The sequence below is a fragment of the Centroberyx gerrardi genome, chromosome 3 (genome assembly GCF_048128805.1).
Source record: "Centroberyx gerrardi isolate f3 chromosome 3, fCenGer3.hap1.cur.20231027, whole genome shotgun sequence".
In the NCBI taxonomy this organism is placed as follows: Eukaryota; Metazoa; Chordata; class Actinopteri; order Beryciformes; family Berycidae; genus Centroberyx; species Centroberyx gerrardi.
In genome coordinates this window covers 23726526-23754494 of record NC_135999.1, presented here as the reverse complement: position 1 = coordinate 23754494, position 27969 = coordinate 23726526, and the positions used below count along the sequence as shown (strand labels likewise).

At 42.4% G+C, this 27969-nt stretch overlaps 2 protein-coding genes across 3 annotated transcripts; one reads left to right on the top strand and one right to left on the bottom strand.

Moving 5' to 3' along the window:
* Nucleotides 1–18: 18 nt before the first annotated feature.
* sp6 (Sp6 transcription factor) lies at nt 19–8889 on the bottom strand. Its single transcript, XM_071916066.2, has 2 exons — nt 8670–8889; nt 19–3760 (listed from the first exon to the last, which is right to left on the bottom strand). The coding sequence occupies exon 2, from the start codon at nt 3635–3637 to the stop codon at nt 2717–2719; it is 921 nt and encodes a 306-aa protein (XP_071772167.1). The 5' UTR covers nt 3638–3760; nt 8670–8889; the 3' UTR covers nt 19–2716.
* Nucleotides 8890–17083: 8194 nt separating this feature from the next.
* scrn2 (secernin 2) lies at nt 17084–27714 on the top strand. 2 transcript variants are annotated; one of them, XM_071916065.2, is made up of 9 exons: nt 17084–17231; nt 17987–18149; nt 19037–19218; nt 19863–20062; nt 22154–22369; nt 23625–23790; nt 24549–24729; nt 26180–26336; nt 27358–27714. In XM_071916065.2, exons 2-8 carry the CDS (start codon nt 17988–17990, stop codon nt 26330–26332), a joined length of 1260 nt encoding a protein of 419 aa, XP_071772166.1. In that variant the 5' UTR covers nt 17084–17231; nt 17987; the 3' UTR covers nt 26333–26336; nt 27358–27714. The 2 variants fall into 2 exon arrangements, with proteins under 2 accessions (XP_071772166.1, XP_078147551.1); XM_078291425.1 differs by lacking the exon at nt 27358–27714 and having other exon boundaries at nt 24549–24753; nt 26180–26270.
* The last annotated feature ends 255 nt before the right edge of the window (nt 27715–27969 follow it).

Genomic DNA, 27969 nt, shown 5'->3' with positions numbered 1-27969 from the left:
ATAGTCAATACACAATAATTGACTGATGTGTGAAAATTTCTGTTCCTTAAATTCTATACATAAATACAGCAATTGTGAGCCTCCAGTAATGTAAGCTCTCTAACACATACATCTCAGCCTAACGTCTTTGATGATTTACATACATCCTAATAATGTTTTTAACTGTAAAAATGCTTGTATTGCTTGTATATTGCTAAAGAACTACAGTAGGCTACATATCCTTTTGATTATGAAAATGATTAGCTATCCAAAACAAGCAACCCACACAATTACTGCTAGGTGTTGGAGCATGTTCAGTGAGCAGACTTTGCTCAGCTGCATTTCATTTTATCTGCTAGACTGCTAACGCTTGTGCGCAGTATTCGCTCACAAGTTGAATCTCCAGAAAAGGAGGCAGATGTTGTTGTTGTTGTTGTTGTTGTTGTTGTGATTCAACATGCTATTTTGTGTCACTTAAATTATTTCTCAGTACAGAACATGGAAGACTGCAATTTCAGACGAACCACACGGCTGTTCATAAAATGTGTTGAGAGATGAGCCCTTTGCAAGTCCTTTGGTGAAGATTTAGCTTTATTTATTTATTTATTTATTTATTACTTTAGCTTGATCTGACATGCAAAAGGATATATACTGTACATATCCACTTGATGTTTGGGTAGAAGTCCCTAAACTCTCATGGCATTAAGACATCTCCCATATCTCCTTGCAAAGCCAAGAAAATGCAAAGTCGGGACACAAATATATTCATATATATATATATATATATATATATATGTGTATGGCCACTTTTATTAGGTACACCAAGTTAGGACCCTCTTTTGCCTCCAGAACAGCCTGAATTCTTCAAGGCATGGACTCATCAAGGTGCTGGAAACATTTCTCAGGGATCTCAGTCCTTGGTGACTCATTAGCCTAAGTTCCTGCAGATTTTTCTGCAGCACTTTCATGATACGAGCATCCCGTTCCACCTCATCACAAAGTTGCTGTATTGGGTTGAGGTCTGGGACTGCAAAGGCCACTACTAAACTGTCATGTTCCTGGAAGCATCTTGAGATGAAGGTACATTATCCTGCTGGACGTTTCCATTTGACAAAGTGATGCACCTGGTCAGCAGCAATGTTTAGGTATTAAAGAAAGCTCAGTTGGTGCTAAGGAGCCTGATGTGTGTCAAGAAAACATTCCCCACACCATTACACCTCCACTACCAGCCTGCACTGTTGACACCAGGCAGGACGGATCTACAGATTTATGAAAAATCTCCATCTACTCTACGCCAAATTCTCACCATGCCAGCAGTATTGTGCAACAGAAAGCATGATTCGTCCAACTGTGGTGATCACATGCCCACTGTAGCTTCATCTTCCTGCTGTAGCCACTTGAAGTTTCTATGAGTTGTGCATTGTGAGATGCCCTTCTGCACATCACTGTCGTACTGAGCGGCTGTTTGCATTCTAGTGACCCGCCTGTTAACTTGAACTCTCTTAACGCCTCTCATCGATGAGGTGTTTTTGCCGACAGGACTGCTTGCTGACTATTTTTTGTTAATTGCATCATTCTCTGTAAACTCTAGACATTAGTGTGCAGAAATCCCAGGAGGTTGGCTGTTTCTGAGACGCTGGAACCGGCATGTCTGGTGCCAGTGATCATATCGTGTTCAGTGTGGTTTAGATCACATGTCCTGCTCATAGTATTATTAGTCAAACACTAGCTGAACCTCCCGGCCCTGTCTGCATGCTTTATACACTGAGACACGGCCACATGATTTACTGTCTGCAGGAGTGAGCTGTTTACGTAAAAAATCACTGTGTGTGTGTGTGTGTGTGTGGGCATATGTGTGTGTGGGAGTGTGTGTGTATGTGTGTGTGTGTGTGTGTGTGTGTGTGTCTATATATTAAAATAACATATATATATGACATCTATCAACATCACATTGGCTCTCATCACGAGGCACCACAGCACACTGACATAACAGCATACTTTCTGTTCATTTGCCATTTTTTACTGCATCAACATGCCACACCCAATTTTTGTGGCATCTAATGTCAACGATCCAAAATGGCTGATAACATTTTAAAATAGTACAAAATGAAGTGTAATTTTCCAGTGTCTCGTCACAACTTGTACAGTAGGCTACACACGTAAGCAATAGAAATGGTGAAAATATCTCCCTCTCTCATTTCGGCATGCTTCATGCCTTCAATTTCACTGAAAAAGAAAATGAAAATGGATGTTGGAGATAAACCTCTCTCCGGTTTTCAAGTAACAGATTTGGTTACTTGGTTTCATTGTAAACATGTTAAAAAGCCACCTTCAGTTAAACTCATTCCAAGTCTCTTAGTCTACTGGTAATAGTAGCACTAGCAGCAGTAGAAGTCCTAGCAGCAAGCTTGTTCCAGCTTGGTTGCCTCCTTAGCCACCTTTCATTTGGACAAATGCACAGAGGAATGTTTTATCCTCAGATGACGCTCCTTCAGGAAAGATGCCTGGTTGCATTCTTTTCTCTGTGCTCTAACATTTGGATTATTACAGAAGTCTTTAGGTTAGCCCTACTGACAAATTCACAAGGCTGCAGAAAGACACTTTCTGTTCAATCCAGAATTTATCAGTAAAAGGTTGTTCCATACTTTTGTTCTATTCTCTATTCTAGGGTAAAACAGTGACACCTCTATGGCTGATGGTGAACTGCTAACTGAGAAAACTTCTAAAAGTAATGCAGTTAGCTGGACTGCCCCGTTACACTGGAGACTGAGGGGTCTGTCTCGCATTTCAGCTTCAGCGGCGGCTCTGTGGCGTCTGACGCAGGTACGAGGGAGGATGACTGAGGAGGAGTGGGGGTATCAAAGCCCTTATCCATCCTCCCGTCTCCGTTCACCCTCTCCTCACCGTGCCCTGGCGGGGACTCGTGCGTGCGCATGTGCTTGGCCAGGTGGTCGTTGCGCATAAACACTCTGGGGCATAAGGCACAGCTGAACTTCTTGGCACCTGTGTGCGTCTGCAGGTGGCGCTGCAGTTCATCAGAGCGAGTGAAACGCTTCCCGCAGAAGAGCCAGTTGCAGACGAAAGGCCGGTCCCCGCTGTGCCAGCGTAGGTGAGCCTTCAGATGGGAGGTCTTGGCGTAGGCTTTGCCACAGCCGGGGATGTGGCAGTTGTGCATGTGCTTCCTCCTGCCGTCATCAGTATTCTGACCCAGCTGTTCGGCGTGAACACAGTTAGGGCAGCGGCACACGGCCTGGCCGGCGCCTCTGGACGAGGAGCGACGCTGGGTCTTCGGGCGGGCCGAGGCAGCGCTCTCCTGTGGCTCCTCCAGGGAGAACGGCTCTTGCTGCAGCATTTCAGGAGCCAGTGGCTCCATCTTGAAACCCTCCTGGGGGAAGAGGTGAGCAGAGTGGGAGGCTGGGCCGAGCTGAGCCGGAGGCAGGGTGCACAGCTGGGGTTCAGAGCCATAAGGTCCTAAAGACGGCTGCAGTCCCATGGAGCTGCCTGCACCCACTGAAGGCAGCCCGACACTCTGCCCCGCCTGCAGGTCCATCCAGCTTCCTGGTCCGGGGTGGAGGTCCCACCAGGAGGGGATGTTCATGTCTTCTGAGCTGCCACTAGGTGGTGCTGTCCGTAACCAGGGCTCATAAGGGTGGGCCATGAGAGCAGCTGGTGCAGGTGCAAGGCTGGTGATGAGGACTGCTGCTCCAAAGTGTTGTTCTTTATCTACTGGGTAATGCTGAGAAGATTAACACATGGTGGGATGACCATGCAGTGGAAAAACCTGCAAAGAGAAAGAACAGACAGATTATTATCTCTTCTACAAGATCCACTCAGCCTTTCTCACTTGCTCACATTTTGTCTAACAAAAGGTTGTCAGTGACTTCATTAAACTGCATGCATTGACTTTGAAGATGAGAGGTCTTGAGGTCATTTTTTTTAACTCCAAAAGGCGTTGAAATGACTCAAGAGCTGATGATCTAAACTTTAATGAACCCAAATCCTCCAACCTACCACATTTAAATAACCAACCCCAAGCACACCCCCCTCATTGCCATGGATACCGCAGTTCTCACGCTGCGTGGCCGTGGAGACAGAAGAGAGGGGGAGAGAGACGTGTCCAGGCAGAAACCTGCCACATGCATCCGCTGCCAGGTACTTCCCATGGAGGACAGTCAAAGACAAGCGCAAAGAAAACAACATCATCGGCCCTGTGCAGAGGCAGAGGCAGAGGCGGAGGGAGATAAATACTAGTGAGGTGGGGGGAGGGAGAAGAGCGAAGGGGAGTGTTGACAGCAGAGCAGTTTGGTAAAGGAAGAAGATCCAGGGAGGTATGGCTGCAGGCCAAAGTCTATTTGTACGTCTCTGAGGTTTGTGGAGATGAAGCTTGGCAGACAGGAGAACCTGTTTTTTATGAATCACACATGATTTACAACAACAGCCCTCCAGGCAAGTTACAAAAAGAGCCCCGTAAAACGCCCCGCCTCTTACACACTGGCGGCAGAAAGCATCAACAGTTGCAGACTGACGGCATTCAGGAGCCTGAGAATAGGAGTCCAACAACAACAAGAGAACAATTACTTTATGTGTATAATTATGGGCACACGCTCTGAAACAGCATCCTGTCCAGGTAGGCACAGTGCAACACACCTGAACAGTATTGTTCAGCCACCCGCCCCCCAACACACACACACACAACACACACACACACACACACAGCAGGCGCAACAAAAAGCTTGTTAAAATTCAAGAAGTTGATGGAAGTTTATGACAAGAAGCTACCAACCTGCAGGACTTGCGCTCGGCTCAAAACATGTCCCAGCCCCAAACAATCTGTTGACTCCCAACACCCCCACCACACTCCCATCCTCGAAGATCTACAATTATCTTTACTGCAGGAAACAGTAAAGCAGTCTGAAACTTCAGAGGTTGGTATCTTGGTCTTGAGATCACAGGGTGTGATACCATATCTGAGATGGCAAACTGCGTAAAGGTCAGCCAGAACCAAGAGGTCGAGCTGCAATGGAAGACGTACATCCTGTCTGATATCTAGAAGCATTAGAGCCGGGCGAGAGCGTGCGGAGTCTGCAGGTCACGGGTGGCATCGCTCAGCTTGACACTGAAGGATCCCCTCAGTAGATCTCAATTTGTTGAGTCAATACAGCCAGACCAGCAGGATTAAGAATGATGCATTACACTTGCTTCTCAAAAGCTCAGCCTAACCCTCTCCAACTCCAAGAGATGCTTTCTTGTTGTAATGAAATCGTAAAGCAATTAGTTTGGAATTCCCTAATGAAAGGTCTAGTGTTAAAGGTCAAGCTGATTTATTTCATGTCGCCCTGGAGCCAGAGCTACTGCTCTGTAATTTTTGGGGAATGCAAGTCAGACGCACAGTGGAATGGTCCCTCTTTTTTTTTTTTTTTGCGCCCCTCCACTCACTGACATAACCATAAACAAAGGTAGCGGCATCCTCCTCCATTCACAAAAGTGCTGGTAGCACTCGGAGCTCCTGAGGGAAACAGCTGGCGTGGGGCCCCAGGGGCCGGCAGGCTGGGAGGAGGAGGAGGACGTACAGAGCGACGACAGCGCTCCGGTCATAAAACCTGCCCGACCAAGACCCAGCACAGCCCCCGGTTTACAAGTCTGCCATCGGGAAGAGGCACAGAGAGGGTGAAACTTTCCTATTGGTGATTTTTTTCACTCAGTGACTGTGAAGGGAAAAGAATGTACAATATAAGTGCAGTGTATCTGAGTTAGAGCAAGGTATGCTTTAAACGTTTCTTCTCATGGGGCCTAAATTTAATTGTGACCCAATGATTCTGATTTGGTAACCTCATCCAACAAAAGTCACCCTGTTTTCAGACTACTAACTGTTTTATTAAGCCTACCTTATGTTTCAGGGACTTGGGAAAACTTCAAAATTTTTTCCAGAATCATGTACTGGCCCAATTTAATTATCCCACGACCCACCTCTAGGCTCATCCCAGACTTTGCGGAACGCAGTTAAAATGTTAACACTGGCTGTCTGTGGACACTCCAAACACACCGGGGTCAAATGGCATTTGCAAAGTAATTTGTAGTTTGTTTTAACCTCCTTGGAGTACAAGATGGGTGGGGTTGGACGCATCAATCCAGATAGTGTCAGGTTAAGTTGTCAGAAAAGTGTATACAAATTTGGAGTTTTAAATACTTTTCTAGGATAGTCTAAACTTTCTGAATGGCCCTGTGTGGAAAATCCCTCACATTTGTACTCAGGTTAAAACAAACACAAAGAATTATTTGGGAAAAACTATATGACCTAAGTCTGACTCCAAACTTGATCATATAGTAGTACAATGATAAGCTGAAACAGTAAATTCACTGCATCTTAGTATTTAGAAAATGTTGTGACCTGATTTTGAACCACAATGTGATTTGCACAACTGAGATCAGATAAGTTACTAACATGTAGAGCTTGACATGGATAGATAATCACTACTACTAGATTCCCCGGTGCTCTAACAGTGTGATCAGGTCTGTGGTGCAGTGATAGTTTACATATGGATGACAGCTGCACATACTTGGTAATTTATGAGTGTCTGTGTGACATTGGTGCATACATTATTGCATGAAAGGCATTCTCTGGCACATATTTTGGCAATAATTTGTCCTTTGTTAAACTAGCATTTAAGATCAGTTTTTTATCCTTATAATGCATCTCAATGGAAAGAGAAAGAAAGAAAGAACGACTAATCTAAATTTTAGTGTTGAGAGCCACCATCATCACCAGTCACTGTACAAATAGTGTGTCATTTATATAGTTATATACAATACATATTTTGTGTCAACTATGACACTCCTGGCTCTGGTAAAGATGCATGCACATAACACAAAAACTGATGTCACATTTCATTTTCCAAACCTGACATTTCCAAGAGTAACACAGTCACATAGTGTCCTTCAATAGTAAATTCCTCTCAAATACTATTTTATGGTCTTGTGTGATTATTCAAAATGTTTAAGTGTTTATGTTGTTTCAGTGTTTATGTCTATGTTTCACTGTATCCATGGATCAGAGTGATGATTAAACATGGACAAGATGTACAGTTTTTCATTCCAAAAGATTTACAATATCTGAATTATAATAATAATTATTATAATAATAACTTACATGATATTTTGCTGTGAGACTTACATGCATAACAGCAGAACAGGTGTCAGGTATAATAAATCTTTTGGAATGAAACACTGTATATCATGTCCATCCTGATTATTGCTTTTTTAAAACAGTAACATATGGCCTTATAATCAGTTGTATTTGAAATAATGATCAATCATCAGGTCACAGTTCTTTTCCCCAAGCCCTCGGATACAAATGTGATTAATAAAAACTATTGATCTAGCAGTATCAAACTGTCCAGTTTAATGTGCAAAGTGCAGATTAATTTAATAGATATTAACCATCCCACACACTTTCCAATTACTTTTTGCACATAATTAGGACTTAATTTCATAACCTAATTGAATGTTCTGTAGGCTGTATATTTGTCTCATGTTGCATATTCTACAAAACTCTACTAATTTCATAGAGAACCTGGGGAAAGTTCCTGAGGGGAACCTGAAAAAGTCTACTGCAGTCTAAAACTAATTACATTCATGATAATATTATTGTGTGATATGATTAGGAGGAACATAAAAGAAGAGTGCAACAATTACAACAATTACAGCAATTAAAAAATGAACAGAAGCATTGTGGTACCAGATTTTGAAATTCAACAGCACTATCTTACAGACTTGATGCATTTATCATAATAATTATGACTGGTGTGATTCATTTCCCCTGTAATTGACTATTCTGCATCATTCATTTGATTTGAATTAACATCAGAAAAAAAAAAATACAAAATGTTTCCCTACATATTTACCCTACCCTTCCAAATGTTACACTATGCTACGTCACCTTGAAATTGACCTGCCGGAGCTGGCAACAGGCCTGCAACTTCTGCTGCAATCACAAAAGCTGTCAGTTCAATCCAGTCCACACTTTGATGTCTTTACCTGAAAATCTGGACCTTCACGTTCACCCAATTAGCGGCTAACTGAACCGTAATACCGGTATGAACAGACCTGCGCTATACACCAGCACACAAAAATACAGTGTAGCCTACAAAAAAGAAGAAAAAAATAAAGGTTTGTTTGAATGTTTGGTTACCAAAAAAGTTTCAGGAACATTAACTCAGATAAGGCAGGCTGCAGGAGTCTTGGTTTGTCTTTTTTTTCTTTTTTTTTAAAGAGAGTTAGAGATTGTTACTCTGTCCAGTGTGACAAACTAATTTCGTTTTTCTCTTCAAGTCACTGTGATATTCCTTTAATATCCATATACGGACTTTAAAGCGTGTCTGCGGTACTCAACAGTGCGTTTATTGTGCCTTTATTGTAGCCTACCTTGGCATTTTTTGTCTCCTATCACTATGATATTACTATGATATTCCCATATGGAAATAGTTTTACTGCAGTTTCTTTGAATCATTGGATCCTTATAAAATGTATTATGGGATTATTACAGTTTTTTTTGCAGGAGTTAATGAAGATGCAGTCATCGACCTTGCCGTTTATAATTCAGATAAGAAAAGCATTGCTATAGTCTGGTAGTCTACAACACGGCAACATAGTCAAAACCACTGGACTGTAATACATTTAAAGTCATGAGTTACCTGTTTGTCCTTTCGGCTGCGCGCTGCTGTCGTTATTATCTTTTTGGAATAAACGCAACTCGCTTGAAAAAAACCTTGGAAGTGTCTCAGCTCAGCTCTGCTGCTTCTTCCCTTCGTCAACAGATGCGCACAGACAAATAATATCCTCATATTTCATCTCATTTTCTCCATCGCAAACCGTCCAGGTGAAGCAAAAACTCTCGGCGTCTCGGCGCACAGGTAAGCTGTCTTCTCAGTAGTGACAAACTTTATGATAGGTTATGTATCTTGACTTGAGCAAGGCTCCTCCCTCTGCTGAGTGTCAGTCCGCGCTTTGAAGATGCGCCCTCGGCAGGAGGTGAGGAAACTGCGCGCTTTGGGAAAACAGGCGGATCAATGGGGAAATGTGTCTGTCAAAGCTAAAAAAAAAAAAAAAACCCTCATGGTCTACTCTACAGCCTCGGCTCAGTGGTTCCCAATGTGGGGTCTGGGGACCTGCTAGGGTCCTTGAAGGGCTCCCATGAGGCCGCCAATGAAACAGAGAATAGTTTGCCTTTGCTGTTATTTCCCTCACTAGAAGAAGACACAGTGAGATTATGTATTTCAGTGTTGCATGGCTACACAAATCTTCCACACTTTGGTTTCTCTTTAGTTCATTTTCTTTACCCACCAATGGCAGCACTGGGCACAACTGATGTGTTCTTTATAGTCAAAGTGCTAAACTAGGTAGCATGGAAGATAGGTAACATGTCAGATATACATGATGGAATAAATTGGAACTGTGACAATCACTGTAAAAACACATTATATTACAATTGGCCCTCTAAATCACTGCACATTGCCTGTTTGTCACACTTCATATAATTAAACACAACACTTTAACCATTTAAAATAATTCACACTTTACAACATACAACAGTACATAATTAAAATATCTCTACATGGCCGTTCTTTATGAGTACTTACTTTGTTCATAGGTTTCACTGTTATCTCCCCTCCTACAGTATAGACAGTATAAAGTCATATCTAACAACAAAAAGATGTCTACATCTATTTGGTGTATCTATTTTCCTTGACATGAAAAGGTTTGGGAACCCCTGTCTCAGAATATTTAGAATATAGGCCTAACAAGGACAATCATTCTTTCTATTAGGGCATGCAAATGGATAAATAGTATGAAAATGTAATGAGCTAAAACAAAGATAACTTTCTACTGCTGTAGTTTTTTCCTATCTGGTTGCAAAGTGCCATGAACAGATGCCAGCTGTAGCCTGTGGCATTGGTGAGTCGCTTATAATAACAATAATAAACTTTATTGCTATAGCACTTTTCTGACTGGTACAAAGTGCTTCACAATTAAAAGAACAAAAAGAAAACATGCATACATACACATATAGGACATACACTGGGGAAGTTATGACAGTGAGCCTTATGTGTGCCTCAAGATACATTTTTTCGCTCTGTATAGCGTTGGCTGTGTAACATGGACAGGTGGAGGATCAGAGGAGGGTGACTGGAGTCTGTGAATCAGATAGTTGAGACCTGGAAATCCTTTAATTGCCGACACTCCTGAGACGCGGTTTGGCTCAGGCCGATGCAGAGATTGAGGATTTTCGTGCATCACCTCTGCTGCTACAGCGGCATATCAAAAAGTACCAGCTTGTCTAATTTAAAAAGTACCGGGCCTGTCTTCTGCTTTTCACACAGAATAGTCAATGAAACTTTCAAACACTCTGGGTCCCCTTTAGTGAAACAGTGCATGTATGTGTGTGTCATATGGGAAGAAACAAAATTCGAATTATACTGTGTGTAATTTGAAGAATTTGAACTGCTAAAAAGACACAGAAAGTGTGTGCCAAATGTTGAATTTCTTCCAAGTTGTGAACATTGTGATACATCAGAGCGTAATGGATTACAATGGCCTTGAGTGTGCATCACGCATTTAATAGTTTATCATCGTCTTCCTTTGAGGCTTTTTATTTTGTCTCCTCGCTGAGTTAATTCCTTTCCTGTCACAGCATGTTGGTGGAGCAACTTCAAATCAACTGACAAACACAGACCACAGACAGACCGGCGGGAAGTGGCTTCCTACCATCCCTGCTCTCTTTCTCTGAAGCAGCACTTTAGAAATGCTGAGCTCGAACTGATTAGGCGACATGACGCTGATATAATGTTTTCGCCGGCCAGAGCCGAGCAGCAAATATTGACAAAATATTGAATCAGCAAGCGCCTTGGTGGATTTACAGACACTGCATTTCCTTCAAGACACAGAGAGCGATCAAACAAATCAGATCTACTGAGATTTATCTGAACAGAAATGACAATTGTAGTCCAGTAAAAGCATCCCCTGCCTTTTAGCACATCAAAAAGTATTGAAATGCTCACACAGAAAGAACTGCAGTGTTTTATCGCCAAGTGAGTTATGGATATGTTTGTTTACTTTGACAAATTTGTTGCTGGCACGAAAGTAAAACTCACCAGTCAATATTATTGAAGTTACCAGCTATCTTGAGCTCGGCACAAAGAAAATAGTAACACTTCAGAGGATGTGATGATCTTTGTTTTCTAAATACTGAACATTTGACATGGAGAAACAGATTTTTTTCTTTTATAAAATAGATATATAGCCTTTTGGAATGAAACCCTTCAATTCCTTTTGAGGTTTGATCTGCTGGTCTATTCTCAGTATAATGTACATGTACACATAGAGGAGAATTAAGGACCACACACCAAGCCTAAATGGTGTTTACCGACGCCTTTAAATAGTCATGCATATTTCCTCATGGGTACAATGCCGCACAATCTAAAAAAGACTGTTTAATAACATTTAATTACGGTGCAATTACAAGTGGGGGCTTACAAATTCTGCTAATGATTTAAATCTGTTTAGATAGCTTGTTGAACAGTTTGTCAGTGGTTGCATACTTTTCTGTACATGTCTTTACGCTGCGTGTACGTATGAATTGTTTGCTTGTGTTTGTGGTTCCTCAAACAATCTTCCAAACGAATAGATAAGATAATACTGAAATATGGATGTGTGATTATGGCGGTCTGCTTTGTTCTCGTAAAGAGTTACTTTTAGGGACGGGACGATATATTGAAATTCAATATATCGCAATACAAAAATGTGACAATACGCATCGTGGGGCAGAAAAATGAATTGTGATATCAGCTACATTTTGTTCTGCTGTAGTAATCACAAATGAGACGTCTTGCCCATCACAATTTCACAAGCTCTCCATCCAAATTATATTATTTGCACTTTGTAATGACATTTTTAAATTGTTGTTTACATTCTAGCAAGCCAGTGCTATTGCTAGAAAGATTTGTGTAATATACATAATTCTGCACAGTCAGACTTTGTTGCCATTGAACTTTTATTTATTGCATCGTAACGTGGTTGGATCGAATTGTCACGCCATATCACGTATCGAATTGTATCGTGAGATAAGTATGTCGTCCCATCTCTAGTTATTGTTGTAGTTGGGCTGTGGCAAAAAATCCCTGTCAGTTTCTTTGAGATGAACTATCTCATCTGTCCTATATGGCAGCACCTTTGACCTTTAGATGTTTTAGCTGTAGCACCAATGCGACCAGACCCATTCACCTCACCTGTGTTACTTCTCACTGTTACCTCAATATATATATAATATATGTATAAATTCATATAGCGGTCCTGAGGTGCACAGAGTAAATGACCAGGAAAGGGAGAAAAACCTGATCCATGTTAAAAGAATTGTTTAATGGCTATTAATCAATCCATATTGTCTCTGTCTTTTTATCTTACTGGAGCCAGTGTCACCGTCCTACACACCCTACACTCACTGTATCACTGCTCATTAGTATCTATTGTACTTTTAATTATAGTTATGAGTCAGGAGCAGGAGCTTTTGCTTTGGTTTCTCTAACGGCCCAAATATGAGATATCAGCGTGAAAACTCAAGCTTATGTGTTTGATTTGAATGTCTATATGTGTACAACTTAAGACTTTTTCTTTGAAGGACACATGTTGTGTAAATACATGTTTTGTTCCTACCAACTACAGTCGGTTCTGATTCTGTTTCTGTGGCCTCATGCTGGTTTGGTTTGCTCTAGTCCCACGGGAACGACACCGCAGTCCCAGACAAATCCTCCTGCCAACACGCCAGCCTCCAGAGAGCTAGGCCGGCTAAAGCCTCACTTCCCCTCGGGAGGGAGGGAAAAAAATCAAAACAAAGTAAACAGTAAGCACCTAGTAGTCAACTTCCTTATCCTTGTTAATTATTCAAAATCCCAGAGGAGAGACCGGCCCACAGTTGTCTTCTGACTCACTTTTTTTTTTTCTCATGCAGGCACTCACTCACCGCAACGGCCCCCCTCTCCTCCTGCCTCCCCTTTCAACTTCAAACCCAGTCATTTCTGCAAGCTGCGCTTTGATTGTACCAAACACCTGTATTTTTCGAGGAGAGACTTCCTTGCGAGCCCCCGCCTCCCATCTTTGATTGTTAAACAGCAGTGGCGCCGTCATTACTGTCTGTGCGACTGATGCCGCCCAGCTTCCCCTCCCATCTTCCACCTCTGCCTTTTAACCGGAACTTTAATTGCTCAGGGAGAATTTGGATTGCTTTATTTTATCTAATTTTCCAAAAAAAAAAAAAAATACTTGAAGGATTTGTTTTTATGAAGAGCAAGAGCCAGAGAGTACTGAGCCTATAAAACTTGAAATGGCCCTGCTAAATGTATCTGATGAGTGTACTTAAACACTGATTTTCTACAGTTGTTGAAAACTATAAACTGAGCAATCAGCGCAGAAATTCCCTCTGACTTGCTGTGAGATGAGGGAATATTTCCATAACCCAAAAAAAACATAAGGCTCGTAGCAGCCAGATGGACAGCACACACACACACATCACACAGACACATCTCCCCCCCCCCCCCCCCCCCCCCCAGCTCACCAGTAATACCCCAGGAAGACAGACAGACAGACAGACAGATAGACCCACGCAGACCCACACAAACACACACACACACACACACACACACCTTTGCAGCAGTAATACCATGCTTTATTAGACGGCCTCTCCTGCCATCCTGTCTTCCCCCCCAGATTAATGTCCTCTGGGCTCTCCACCAGCTGTTTCCGTCCCTTAACACCCCTCATCTTCCCCCGGCCGGCCCTCCGCTTCACATGGCTGGCTTACAAACTGGGCCACAACGCCTGCGTGTCTCTGGGAGAGGCTGAAGCAGACCGTCTTCAGCTTAGCAGTGAGTGTGTGTGTGTGTGTGTGTGTGTGTGTGTGTGTTCACCAAGAAGGCCTAATAGCAGATCCCTGGCCCACATAGCTCAAACTGTATCATTGTAATCGTAGATGCAGCGTGGATGAGTTGATATAATCTTTGAACTTGCGTGGTTGTTCGTCTTGCTTTTAACCCACATGAAGAGAGTCAGACTCAGGCATAATTTTATACATTATCTACTGCATGTGTCTTGTACAGGGGTGGAAAGAGTAATAAAACATCCTACTCAAGTAGAAGTGCGGTTACCTTGCTGAAATTTTACTTGTCCAGTGTAAAAAGTAAAAAGTAGTTTACTAAGTTACTTTTTAGAAAATAGAACATTGTCTTTTCCATGCAATTCTAAAAGGCCGAGAGGACAGAGTCCAAACTAGATTCTTTTAATCGGAAAAATTAGAAATTACAAAATAAAGTGCACAAACAAAGAAAAGCCAGATTACTCTTTTCTTCTTCTCTGACTTTGAATTGGCCAATTTACGATGTTCCAGTTTCTGTTGCTCATGGAGAGCCACAAAATGAGTACTCTGGATGTGATTTAAAATGTAGTGAAGTACAATATGTCAGGAAAAACATACTTAAGTAAAAGTAAAATGACTGACTTCTGAAAAAATACTCCAAAAAGGAACAAGTTCTCAAAAAAGCTACTGAATTACAGTAACAGGAGTAAATGTAATTAGTTACTTCCACCCTTGCTTCTGTAGAAACTTCCTGCTGTTGGTTTTTGCTATTTTTTGCTCTAGTTGACTGTTGGAATCATCTTCCACGGGTAGAAAATGTTTCTTCACCCTGGAGTCGATGTTAAATGTCAACCTGTGTGCACCAAGCAGCACAGGGTTTCTCACAGGACAGCAGCAGCGTAGTACAATATTTGAGTCGTAGTTAAAACCATAAACAAACGTCAATGTGTTTTTTGCTTTCCTTGATTTGTTTGCGTCCTGCGTCATTTTTGACAATTTCATCATTCAACACTGTGCTAAGTGTTTGTTGTCAAAGTGATTTGATATATAGATGTGTTCACATGGTTTCTTTTCCACTCGTCTGTGTAGCTTCACTCTGTCTGTGCTTGTGTGTGTGTGTGTGTGTGTGTGTGTGTGTGCGAGGTCTCTCCTGGGTGTGTCTGCCTTTGGCTCAGGTGGGTGTTTACTTCTCATGGTGGTTTTTTTTTTTTTTTTTTTACTGTTTGTGTGTGAGGGCAGACAGGATGTGCGACGGTTGTCAGCACACTCCGGGGAGATGAAAGGCCGGAGAGGGTGTGGAAGTAGCCAAGTGCCGTTCAGGTAACAGGCTGTCTACTCAGAAATTTCGGAAGAATTCAAATCCTGTTGCCTTCAGCATTCCTGGTGTGCCACGAGGGAACACCACTCACCACTGCAACCGCTTTTGACATTCGCTCGCCCAAAAAAACCTCAACACCCCCCTACAAAGCTGGGCACAGCTGAGCACTTACAGGGTCCAGGTGCTCTGCGGAGGCTTGAAACGCAGCCAGAAGTCAAACGTTCGGACCGGGTTTGCGCTCGGTCTTCTTTTTGACGTGTGAACTGCTACCAGGCTGCTGCCATAAAACCAAAAAACGAGACAACGTGAGTCACTTTCCAGAACGGGTCTCGTCGACGTACATATCGTTACTTAACGACAGCAGTCTAGGTTTTGGATGCAAGCTGACATACCAAGGGTGAAGTGTCACTGCCACTGCAATGCTGTTGGGCAGGTTTACATTATTGCCGTTTGAATTTACAGCAAACACATCTTCCGCAAACTGTTTGTGGCACAGGTGAAGAAGGCAGCAGAGGCCGGAGGAGGGATCCCTGTCTGTTTGAAGTGTTATTGTTTAATGGGTGTTCAGTTATTGGTTTTATTGTGAGGTTTGAGCGGTATCAGTTTTAAGTAATTGTAGTGTGATTGTCGGTCTGGGGTGGGGGTGGGGGGGGGTGGTGGGTGGGGGGGGTTAGTGTTGAGCCCAACGGAAGTGTCATGCTCATAATTCAACGAAACATCAGTGATGGGATACGCCCACTTGATAAACCCACTGACATACCTGCTGCTCCCACCCCCACCCATCCAATTCACTTTAACAACCAAGCTGTGTTTCTCTAGAGGTGTTCACCCTAGTTTTATTACATCGAATAGTTGCATCTGATCCTGAGGACTGGTGAAAAATAAATGCTGTGCCACAGTGTCTCCTTAAGGCAGTTTTCACATTGCCAAAAACCAGACTAAGACTCTTTTAGACTTGCGAAACCACACTGCAAAACATAAGATTCCTCGCTGCTTTGAAATTGCAACTTGACTGAAACAGCGCCGAGTAGTTTTTATTAGTTGTTCTAATGTTGTAAAAATCACTGAGTCAACCTTAAGACAATAAATTCAATCAGCAAATGTCATATTAGTTGACAAGTGTTTATTAAGTTGTTACTTATTCTTTCACCAGTGATAAGCTTTTTAGTGTCAGTTGTTTACGTGTCACGAAACCATTATCCCTCGAGGCCAGAATTAACTCTGATAATAAAGTGTGGGAAGTCAGTACATTTGTTATGCCAAACTGAAAATGGCTGCTTCTTTTTTCCAGTTTTTTATACTATACTAATTTTCATCATGGTTACTTTAATTAAGTCAGAAATAGACTTTTGATTCATCTAGCATTCCCACATACATAACAAATCTACATCCTGTAACTTTATCCAAACAGGAAGAAGTTAAGGAAGGCTTCCTGGAGGAGTTAACTCAAATGCAATGCATGCTGGGAAGTATGCTAATAAGCTATCAGTGTTTCTTATTATTACAGTGTTATATGACCAATGTTCTTTCAACTCATGATTTTAAGTCAGATTACACAAACTCAGGAATGTAAATTGTGAAGCTGATGAATTGAAATTGAGAAATACATGTACAAACACCGAGTTAATGATTACATTTGAGTTGGTTTCACTCTTTTGCACTGTGAGTTTTTGGCCTAAAGGGGCAGAAACCTAACTTCTTGGTAATAACAGGACTAGATAAAGTGACAGAATGGAAACTTATAGGCTTTTCACATGAGAATATTGGGTGTCACCATAAAGAGTCCCAGCCTGTCCTGCCTGCTGTTTGCAGCTCTGACAAACACCCAGACAAGAGGAAGCGTCATTATAAACCATATCATGCCACCGGCCTGCTGTGCACGGTTAGGCTCGTGTACTGCAGACACTGAGCTGTGTTTACGGCCAGACGAGACGAGACCTTTAAGTACAGACCTTTGGATTTTTTGGTCACGTGACGCGGTATCGCTACAACCTGCCTTCTCCCAGCCAGCCGTCCGCTCTTGCGATTGAAAAGGTAACATTTTCTCCAGCAGCTTTACAGCGTAGCAGTAGTTTTACAGTAGCCCTATCGCTCAACCCTCTTCTAACGAAATTTCCCCCCTATGCGTTGACACGGAATGACAGGCGTGTCGCTCTGTTTCGCTCTCCAAAAAAGGGAAATGACAGTGTGGGTCCATCGCTCCCCGACACACACAGGCCTTATCTCCATAATAATAAACACTGACTGATCAAAGACGCGCCTCCAGAAAGCCAAGATCACTGATCGCGCACTTTGGCGACATTATTTCCGGATTGAAAGCGATGCAGTGTTACAAATGCCGACAAGAGTGGTAATAGAGCAACGTGGCGGTCGGATTTGTGAAGATTATAGTCAATAAAGTCTTCTGCACAAGACTGCCTCCTAATCCCTGTGTGAAAGGGATGGGCAGTGCACCGGTTGAATCTGACTTTCTGCAAAACTGGGTGGGGAATGGATGGGGACTCTTCCTTTTGATGCATAATGTGGTCAAAGGACTTTAGGGGTAAACTTACACACTTTTTTGCTGACAAAGTAAATGCTTGGGTGTCAAGTTTAATTTGAATTATGGTGGTTATTTGAAGTAGATCATCACAAGTTAATTAATTGAATAAACTCTCATTTTACACAGTCTCATCAGTGTCTAATCAGATATAGCCCCATGATTAAAACAGTCAACAGACTTCAAAATGTGCCAGCTTGTATTATAATCCACTTAACACTCTGGTATTTCTGTTCTCTTTCTTCTCCAGGATGGCAGAGCCTCCCTTGTCATGTGACTGTTTTGTGTCCTTGCCCCCCGGCTCTCAGGATGACCATGTGATCTTTGGGAAGAACTCGGACCGTCCGCGGGACGAGGTGCAGGAGGTGCTGTACTGCCCCGCCGCCTCTCACCCGGCGGGCTCTGTGGTGGAGGTAATCCGCCCCGGACGCTCAGCGTCTGGCGCTGCTGGTGCTAAAACTGACAGGCATCATGTATTATTTGAATTACAACCAGACTGATACTCAGCATAATTTATCATAATAACCCTGCCTGAGGCCTAATTTTTGACCAAAACTGTAAAAGATAGGTACATATTATGTTAGTGGATTCTATTTAGAAATGCTAGTTACTTTTAAAGTCTCATGTGCGGTAAATGAGAAAGTTCAAGTCACTTTTACCCACAAGCCGCTTTGCTGAAATCTCTTTTTTGTGCTCCTCTCAGTGTTTAATTATCAATGGAACAAATGCAGATGCTGATATATGTATGGAAGGCCATGTTCGCTGATGATATTGGTGCATTGGTATATTGTTCAGGCCCATAATGGAATATATTCTGAACAAATGTAGATGAATTGGGGTCTGATTTTTAGCAACAAGTGGCAACAAATTGTAATTTGGCCCTTTAGCTTCATTGATGAGAAAAGTGCCGCTAATCAGATTATAGTTACTGAGTGTTCAGCTTTATACATCCTGGGCAATTCATGCAATTTATAGTCCAGTGGTGATGCAAATATTAAAGCATTGTACATTGTACAGTGGTTCTCAGACTGAGGATTGAGAAACTCCAGGGAGCCACAAAATAACTTTGTGGGGTTACAAGATGATTTATGGGATAGGGAATTTATGGGATCGTGGATTTTTTCTGATTCCTCTTGTGAAATACTGAATAGTTTTCAGCCTGTAGGCCTCCTCTGATAATGAAATGATGAAACAACTTGAAAAGGGATTCTTTGGTTGAACTGTTCACCACTCTCTCTCCCTCTGTCTCTCTCTCTCTCTCTCCCTCTGTCTCTCTCTCTCTCCCTCTCTCTCTCTGTAGTGCACGTACATCCAGATCCCCCAGGCAGAGCAGACCCATGCTGTGGTGCTCAGCCGGCCCGCCTGGCTGTGGGGGGCTGAGATGGGAGCCAATGAGCATGGAGTGTGTATTGGGAACGAGGCGGTCTGGACCCGCGAGGCCGTCGCCCCGGGAGAGGCTCTGCTCGGCATGGACCTTGTCCGGTGAGCACCAAAATACTATAAAAAAGCCTAAAGAATCCTGTTGTGAAAGATAAACAGCTAACCCAATTTTGCAAAATTGCATTGAAGTTTAGAGCTGATAAGAAAAAAAACATTTACTGCATTTTAATTAAATTTGGCTTTGGATGTTGAATATTGAATAGAAGTGTTAACCTAATACACTCAGTCTTTGATCAAAAGGTTGTCTGCAGATTATCATAAGTATGACATGACAGTATAATAAGCACTGTTCAAGTGAAGTCCTTATCTATTCATCTCTGTCTGTGAAAAATGCTCAGACACTGTGGAGCGTGGCCAAGTGTTGCAACAAATAGAATTTCCTCGAGAACAATTAGATGTGGAGGGATATCAAACAAACCCAACAGGTATTCATGGTTTGTGAAAAGAAAAAAATAGGAAAATAATGTTAAAAAAATCGAACAATCTAAAATTTTACAAATTTTTCCTGGAAGCACCGTGAGGAAGGTGCACTGCCAAAACACGTTGGTATTTCGTAATGTCTCTGTGCCCATTTTTATGAATACATACAAATCACTATTGCGCCTAGACATGAATCTCCCTCTACTTTCACATGTAAGAACAGTATTGCCTGCTTCAACTAAACCAGCGTGGCTTTTGATTGTCAGCTTGGGGCTGGAGCGTGGCGACAGCGCCTGGGCGGCGCTGGCAGTGATCACCGGGCTCCTGGAGCAGCATGGGCAGGGCGGGCCGTGCAGGGAGGATCCTGAGCCCTTCAGCTACCACAACACCTTCCTCCTGGTCGACCGCAACGAGGCCTGGGTGCTGGAAACTGCTGGAAGGCTGTGGGTGGCACAGAAAGTCACAGGTGAGGGCCGTGATGTAACAACAACAGAGGGTGCAGACTAATGAATAGACTTCTGTTTTTTAGAATTTGAGTGTTTCACGCAAAGTAACTTCTAGATAATTTATTTGATGTATTTATGAGGCTTTCTGGGTGCTGAACTGTTAACATTTATACTTATGAAAGCTGCACTATTTGTATTTACAATTTAGGCATTTAGCTGATGCTCTTATCCAGAGCAACTTAAGCCAGGCTCACACTACATGACTGTCAAATACCTATGATCTCTGTACTGCTCACATTAAACAACGTTCTTTCCTGTAGTTTCTTGTCTCGCAGACATAGTGGTGCGCACTAACGATGCACAGACAGGGGGCATCACACATTAAAAAATTCTTCACTTGGATTTGGTCATGAGGGATTTTGACAGAGATGTGGACTCGAGTCATTGTGACTTGGACTCGAGTCGACTCGAGTCACTGTTTTGATGACTTGCAACTTGACTTGACAGAAAATAAATGACTTGAGACTCGACTTGGACTTGGAAGTTAAAAACTCGTGAGTTGACTTGACTTGAGACATGATGACTCGAATGACTTGTTTGTGTTTTCAGTTTAAATATTACATATAAAATATTTAAATGTTCAACGTTGTCAATGTTCACATTACAAGTGTCTGTAGTGTGTAACGTTACCCGGTATGCGAGCGCACACTGGGAATGGCATTGTCATGATTGGATGACTACCCAGTCAAGCTCCTCGCTACCTGACATTTTTTTCAACGAGAAGCACTCGTTAGTCGTTACACCCTCCCGCTCTAGACTTTTTCGTATTTCAAAAAAATTTTTACATGTGAAGGAAAAAGGCGAATTGCTGAATGCAAGACCTGCTCATCAAAGATTTCTGACAGCCAGACTACAACATCAAACTTTGTTCGTCATTTGAAGACTCATTCAGATCGGTAAGTGTCTGTGAGGGCTGATGTTAGGGAATATTTTTTTGATTGAGAAGAAATTAAGAAATAAGCTTTTATAAAGTTATTTGTTTTTTGTTTGATTACATTTATTTCACTGAATATCAATAATTATAATACAAATTCAATTCATTGTCATACTTTTTGAACAGGTTAGGTAAATTGGCCAATAATATCATTATTAGACAGGTACTAATACCTTGTCTTTTCTCTTTATAAAGACCGGATACTGCAGGTAAGACTGCAGTATCTTGGGGGTGGGGGGGTGGGGGGTGAGTGACTTGACTTGTGACTTGACTTGCCTTAACTAAGGACTCGACTTGACTTGACATAACCTGTGACTTGACTTGACTTGACTTGCCCAAGAAAAAATGACTTGGGACTTGCTTGAGACTTGGACCAAATGACTTGAGTCACATGTCTGGATTTTGATGCCCCAAAACAAGTGCCCAGAAACAAATGTGACCGAAATGTGACTTTGTTTTTCACCGGATTGTGCTAAAATGGAGCTTGAGAAGGAAGAGCAGCTCGCAGTAGGAAATACCTTTACATAACCAATAATTTCTAAATGTTAATTTTCTGCCTCTTCCGCCTGGTTTCCTCATGAGCTCTCATTGCTACTCCCCGTTCACAAAAGGGCAATATAAATAAAACTTGAAACATGACTTAACTTGTCTTTACATATCTCACACTACAGAAGCGTTGCAGACAAAATCAAACATGTTTGAAAACCTCTGGATGTCGGAGATGACTCAAAGATTTGGTCAGAATACCTATTTTGCTCAACCTTAACGAGCTTCGTCGATGGCTCCGACATGGAGATTTTGTCTCACATCTCAAAAACTTGTCTGGGACAGCTAAATTGGGCCATGTGTGTGCACCTTGCTTTAGAATTCGCTTTAAAATCATCTAGTGTGACCTAGCCTTTAAAGTGAGCAAGCAGATATGGGGTTTAGTGCCTTGCTCAAGGACACTTGGTTGTGGATGGACAAGCTATTACATATTTGAGCATGAAGTCAAAGAATCTGAGGGTTAGCCTTCCAAGTCAAATCCAAACAGTTCAGTCTTGTATTTTGGATAGACAAACTGATCTGCAAATGTCTGGAATTTCTTCATATGATAACAGCCACTTGTTTCTCTTAGAGGGGGTGAAGAACATCTCCAACCAGCTGACCATTGGAGCGGAGATCTCGGCAGAGCACCCGGAGCTGCGGAGCGTGGCCCAGGCCCAGGGCTGGTGGGACGGCGAGGGGGAATTCAACTTTTCTCAGGTCTTCAACCCTGAGAACCCGCCTGCCAGGATGGAGCTAGCCAAACAGCGCTACAAGGGAGGCACAGAACTGCTGCAACAACATGATGGTGAGAAGGGGGGAATGATGCAGGACAGGAGCACAGTGCAGCATCCCAGCATGCTTAGAGCAGGGGAAGATTTAGCTGCACATGTATGAGTTTGAGCTGTGAGAGATCCAACTTTGCTTAAAGGAAAAATCCACCTTTGGATACTCTTACGGTGTTATATATCATCAATCTGTGATGTTCAGTACATTCCAGGAGTTATTTTGTGACAAAGTGTTGTAATTTACTTTTTGGTGTACTCACTTTTCCTCAAACTAGTTCAGTTAGTCATTTCCTACATTTCCCAGAATGCCTTTCGACAACCTTCGGTCTATTGGGGCTACTGTCGATGGATTTCTCCCTGTATGGCTTTTCACACAGCACATTCTTAGCCTAATGTTATCTTAACCCTGGGCTAACAGTTGGCCCAGGGTTAGCTTAACCCCTGTTCACACAGACATTTAACCCATGGCTAACTCTTAGCCCAGGGCTAACAATTCACACAGCATTCTTGTTAGCCCAGGGCTTACATGTCTGAATATTCTATGGTAATAAAAACACTTGAGCCTAGGAATGCCATGCATCGTTGAAGGAGAAGTTTTATTTGATTGGACAACACACAAGTGACACAAAAGTGTTCTAACCCTGTTCACACAGCCAACATACGTATAACCCTGGTTTTAAACAATTTTCTGGGGATAACCCTGAAAAGTCAGGGTTAACCCTGCTCCGGAGCAGGGCCAGCTAGCCCTGGGCTAAAGTCGGGGTTATCCCGCTTTGGAATTTGCCTGTGTGAATCTTTTTTTAGCCCAGGGCTAAGTGCCTCCTTAGCCCAGTGTGAAAACCATATTGTTGAACGTTGGTGTAAAATGGTGACTCTAGAAGGAAGCATTTGCTCTTTGATTCTGGGGGACTGACACCAAAACCTAACGTTTACTGTTGGTGTTTTAGATAGTTGAAGAATTTTCTGCTATCAAACTCCATTGTAGCTGCGCTGGAAATATCTCAATGTGACTTCATGTCATCAACATTTTGCCAGTTGCCCACGGGAATAAGAAAACATACACCACCAAACAACAAAATAGGCAAGAAAAGCAAAGTACATCGGCAATAGTTGTGTTTTAACAGTTTTTTAAGGTGGATTCTTCCTTTCATATTTCTGCCCAGGGAAGTGATTGCCAAAACAGCTTTCCCCGCCCTCAGAATCAGTGGTCTTGAATGTTTGCATCTATATCATAATGTGAATGTGCGGTAACAGCTGTGTCCCCTCCACCCACAGGCTCAGTGACGGCCGAGGTGATGATGTCTATTCTGCGGGACAAGCCCAGTGGGATCTGCATGGACTCTGGAGGTTTCCGCACCACGGGCAGCATGGTGTCCATCCTGCCCAGAGACCCCAGCCTGCCCTGCATCCACTTCCTCACTGCCACCCCAGACCCCTCCAGGTTGGTCACCGGCTCTGTCCTAAATCTATAATTCGTTAAGCCTAGCTGTTGTTTGCCAGTGCTATAATGATTTACTTGAGAATTTATAATAAGACAGTTAATCTTCAACATTTTCGTGTAAATAAATGTCCATTTTGCTACTCTCTATTGCTGATTGATATAACACAGTATTCAACCTAATACCTTTTACATTTGCTGTTCTAAACATCTGGTGTCAGGTAGGTCTTTCCCAAAAAGAAATCCTCTGGCGCACAGGAAATGATGTGTTTTACATTTACGGCAACAGCGGTTTGTTTGGAATAAACAGAAGAAGAACTGGGTAGTTAGCATGAGCAGCGATAGCCACCATGGCTGAACAGCCAAAAGAAAAGAGCGCCACCTACAGAAACTCAAACTTCATCAATAGAAAATCCAAGGAAAGAGACGTCACAGTACTGGACACACTGTTTGATTTGACAGGTGATCTCTGGGAAGAGCAGGGCAAAAAAAACAAATTACATAAGGATCAACAATGTGCTGATGCATTAGGTTGAGTGCTGTATGTTGTCAAGAGATTGATTTAGGACCCAGATTAAGACCCTGATACTTCTTCCCTCATTATCTCTGTTCTTCCTACAATCTCTATAAAGCAGCACTTTGCTTTGATGGGAATCTCTGAGTCTGTGTGTGTGTGTGTGTGTGTGTTGTGTCTGTGTTTCTACCTCTCCTGTCTCTCTCCCTCACCGCCCCCCCCCCCCGCCCCCCCGTGTCCCTCACAGGTCTATATTCAAGCCTTTTGTGTTCTCGGAGTGTATGACCCCGGTGCTGAGGGTGGTCTCCCCGCAGTTCGGCCCGGACGACCCGGTCCGGAAGCAACCGCGCTTCCAGAGCCAGGTGGACCGCAGACACGACCTGTACAAGGCCCACCAGGTGGCGCTCGGCACCATGGAGACCAACCCGGTGGGGCACTGTCGAACGACCTAGGTCAATGATAGAGTTTGGAGTTCATATTCAGAATCGGTTTTATTTGCCGAGTACAAGAAGTAGCGCAGGGAGTTCGACTCGGTCAGCTGTTGCACAATACAGACAGACTGACACACTTGACACAAGACACACTGAGAAAACACAGAGCAGACTAAACATAAACACACTGCAAATACACACTCCAAGCCACAGAATGACTCCAGGGTAGCAGCATTTGCATAGTTGGCAACAGTAGTGCGAAGGGCAGTGAACGGCCATTTAGCGGTCCAGTGCATCATAGTGTTGAACAATAAAAGACCAAGTCAAGAATGCTGTGAGGTATTGGTAGTTCAAAACAAAGTGGGTGTTTTTTTTTTTTCTGACTGTCCCATCTGGAATAACTTTGAATTATAAATAAATGACTAACTGTATTTTTGTCAGATCTGCCTCACATGGTACAGATAATTTGAATCCTTTGTTTTAACCTGCGTGGAGTAGCAGCACATCAGTGGGGTTTATTGCATTATATTAATTTTCAGGTAGTGTTAAGATGAGTTGACAGTTAAAGGAAAAGTATACAGTTTGGAGACACAAAATTCTCCCTGTGACTGTCGAAATGTATTGAGTCTTTTTATTTACTTGTGTAACTATCCCTGTACCCCTGTGCTATTTGGGTGAGCAACAATGCAGAAAGCGAGTTGTTAGAGGAAAGGGAGATGGGTGAAAGCAGGCAAGTCATTGTTATTATCGAGTCGGCATCTCCCATCACAGATGTCCGGGTGAATTAGGCTCAGGACGCCTCCAGAAAGTTCAGCACTATGTTTTGGTGCGCCAGAACCGTTTCCAGCCCACACACTCTCTACTACACTGATGAAAACTATTCTCACCTCGCTTCACTATCCTGTGTCTACACTTAGGTTCACAACATGACACCCCCCAAAAAAATCTAACTTTCCTACTTTTCTCAATAGCCAGCAAACCCCACTCAAGCACATGAGGATTTGGCAAGTGTGATGCCAGATTCAGTTTAGTAGATTTTATCATTATAAAGGAGAGATCAAGCAAAAATCGCTAGAAAATAATTTGGAAACCCCCTAAGCTGATAGTTTGGTGATCTACGTCTAATAATTTCTAACATTGACCAAATAATAACATCTAGTCAGTCATCAGTCGTTGCTCCACTTGTCCCCAGAACTGTAATGGATATAAACGGGTTTGGAGGTTTTGGTGGTGAATGATATTAGATACAGGGACTTCGGCCATAGCTTAGGGTTTAGTGAATGGATTCCACTGCTCAAGCAGGTTAAAACAAATTATATGCAAGTATCATTTGACCTTGGTCTTCCCGTTGTTTTGACATCTCTCTCTCTCTCTGTCTCTGTCTCTGTCTCTTTCTCTGTCTCTGTCTCTCTCTCTCTCTCTCTCTCTCTCTCTCTCCCTCTCTCAGGATGAGGGTTCAGCTGTCTATGAGATCTTGAGGGACCTGGAGTCTCAGTGTCTGACTGAAATCTCAGCCATGCTCAGTGGAGAGATATCAGGGGAGGAGCTGGGGGATTTGTTCTTCGACTGCGTGGACGCAGAGATTAAGTTCTACCAGTGAGGAGGTGGGAGGCTCCAGTGTGTGTGTGTGTGTGTGTGTGTGTGTTACCAGTATAGTGTTTGTGTGCAGATTGGATATCGTCATATGCAGATGTGTGTCTGTCAGGGTTGGGGCCATTGATGAAATTAATTGAGAATACATGGTAAATTCCAATTCAGTTCCTGGAGTTGGAATTGGAATGTCACCCAGCTCTAAGGAAACAGAATTGAAATTGAATTGGAATGACGGGAAACAGAAGTGAATTCCATTAAATTCCATGAAATTCCACTTCTAAGAGAGGCTATCTTGACTTGCTAAACATTATAAATTGAATAAAAGACAGTTAAACAAATCAAATACATTCAATCATTATGTATGTATTACGATTAGATGTTATGCATCAAATACCACTGGAAAGGTCCCTTTAACATGTTATGATATTCAGTATTGATAATATATAACACTAACACTATGTGTAATCTGAAACAAAATAAAACACGAAATTTAACAGAATTTCATTGAATTAAATTCAACCTCAAAACAACAAAAGTACAAATATAAATATATAAGAAGAATTTTTGAGACGTACAAAGTAATATGTATTAATATATATACTATATGCATATATTGATGACGTGATTATTTCATTAGAGGAAGGGGGTAGGACAAAACTTTTTTTACTTCTTCCTACTCCTTTATGAACATGTAATACTGACTACTTTTTGTTTGTCAAGAATTTACTGTATATTTTCTCTTTGCTTATTTGATGGATTTTCTTGTTTTGTTTCGTATTTCGTTACATGTTCGAAATAAAGGACCATAAACTTCAACTTAAACCTAAACACAATCATAAACATAAACTTCCTGAAATTCCAATTCAATTCCAATTCTGTTTCCTGCAGGTTTTCTTCACATTCCAGTTCCAATTCTTCAGTTGAATATGAATTGATGAGTTCATCCATGAATTGACCCCCAACCCTTCTCTACTCTCAGCTGAGCCAAATAAATCCCTAACCTGCTCTGTGTTAACTTGCCCTCTGTTACAGCGCCCTCAAGTGGAGACGCCTAGTTTTCGCAGATCGGCAGGAGATGGCCCTGGGACTGTTATCCTCTCTGTTCCCCATCTGATCGGCCTCCGTCTCACTCACACACTCGCACACACAAACACACATCCCTGACACCATTCCATCATTAACACAGACTAAGTGTCTAAACTGTCAATGTGATTGGAGCATTTATCATCTGTATCACCCCAGGGAGCAATGACTGCACCTCATTAGTGAGTATAATGATGTAGACTACACAGGCGCCTATGTAGAGCTGTGTGACGTTGCACAAATACTGTAAGTATGGCATTTGTTTAACTTGTTCTTCGTTCGCCTTTAGGGAAAGATTCAATAAAGAATGTGTACTGTCTGTCCTTCTGATGTGTCTTGAGTTTGTAAAAACATGTAGGTAAGCCATAATTAATACTGAGTCTTGATGGCAGTAATAAAATTATAAAATAAGAACTTTATTTCCGTGCTACAAGCAGTGTTGGGTGGGAACGTATATGCAGTGATATTACTGTGCCCAGTAGAGTAGTGCAACAAATTAATACTTCCATTTCATCCATAATTTTACCATTACAAATTACATAAAGCTTGTCACTTTTGTCA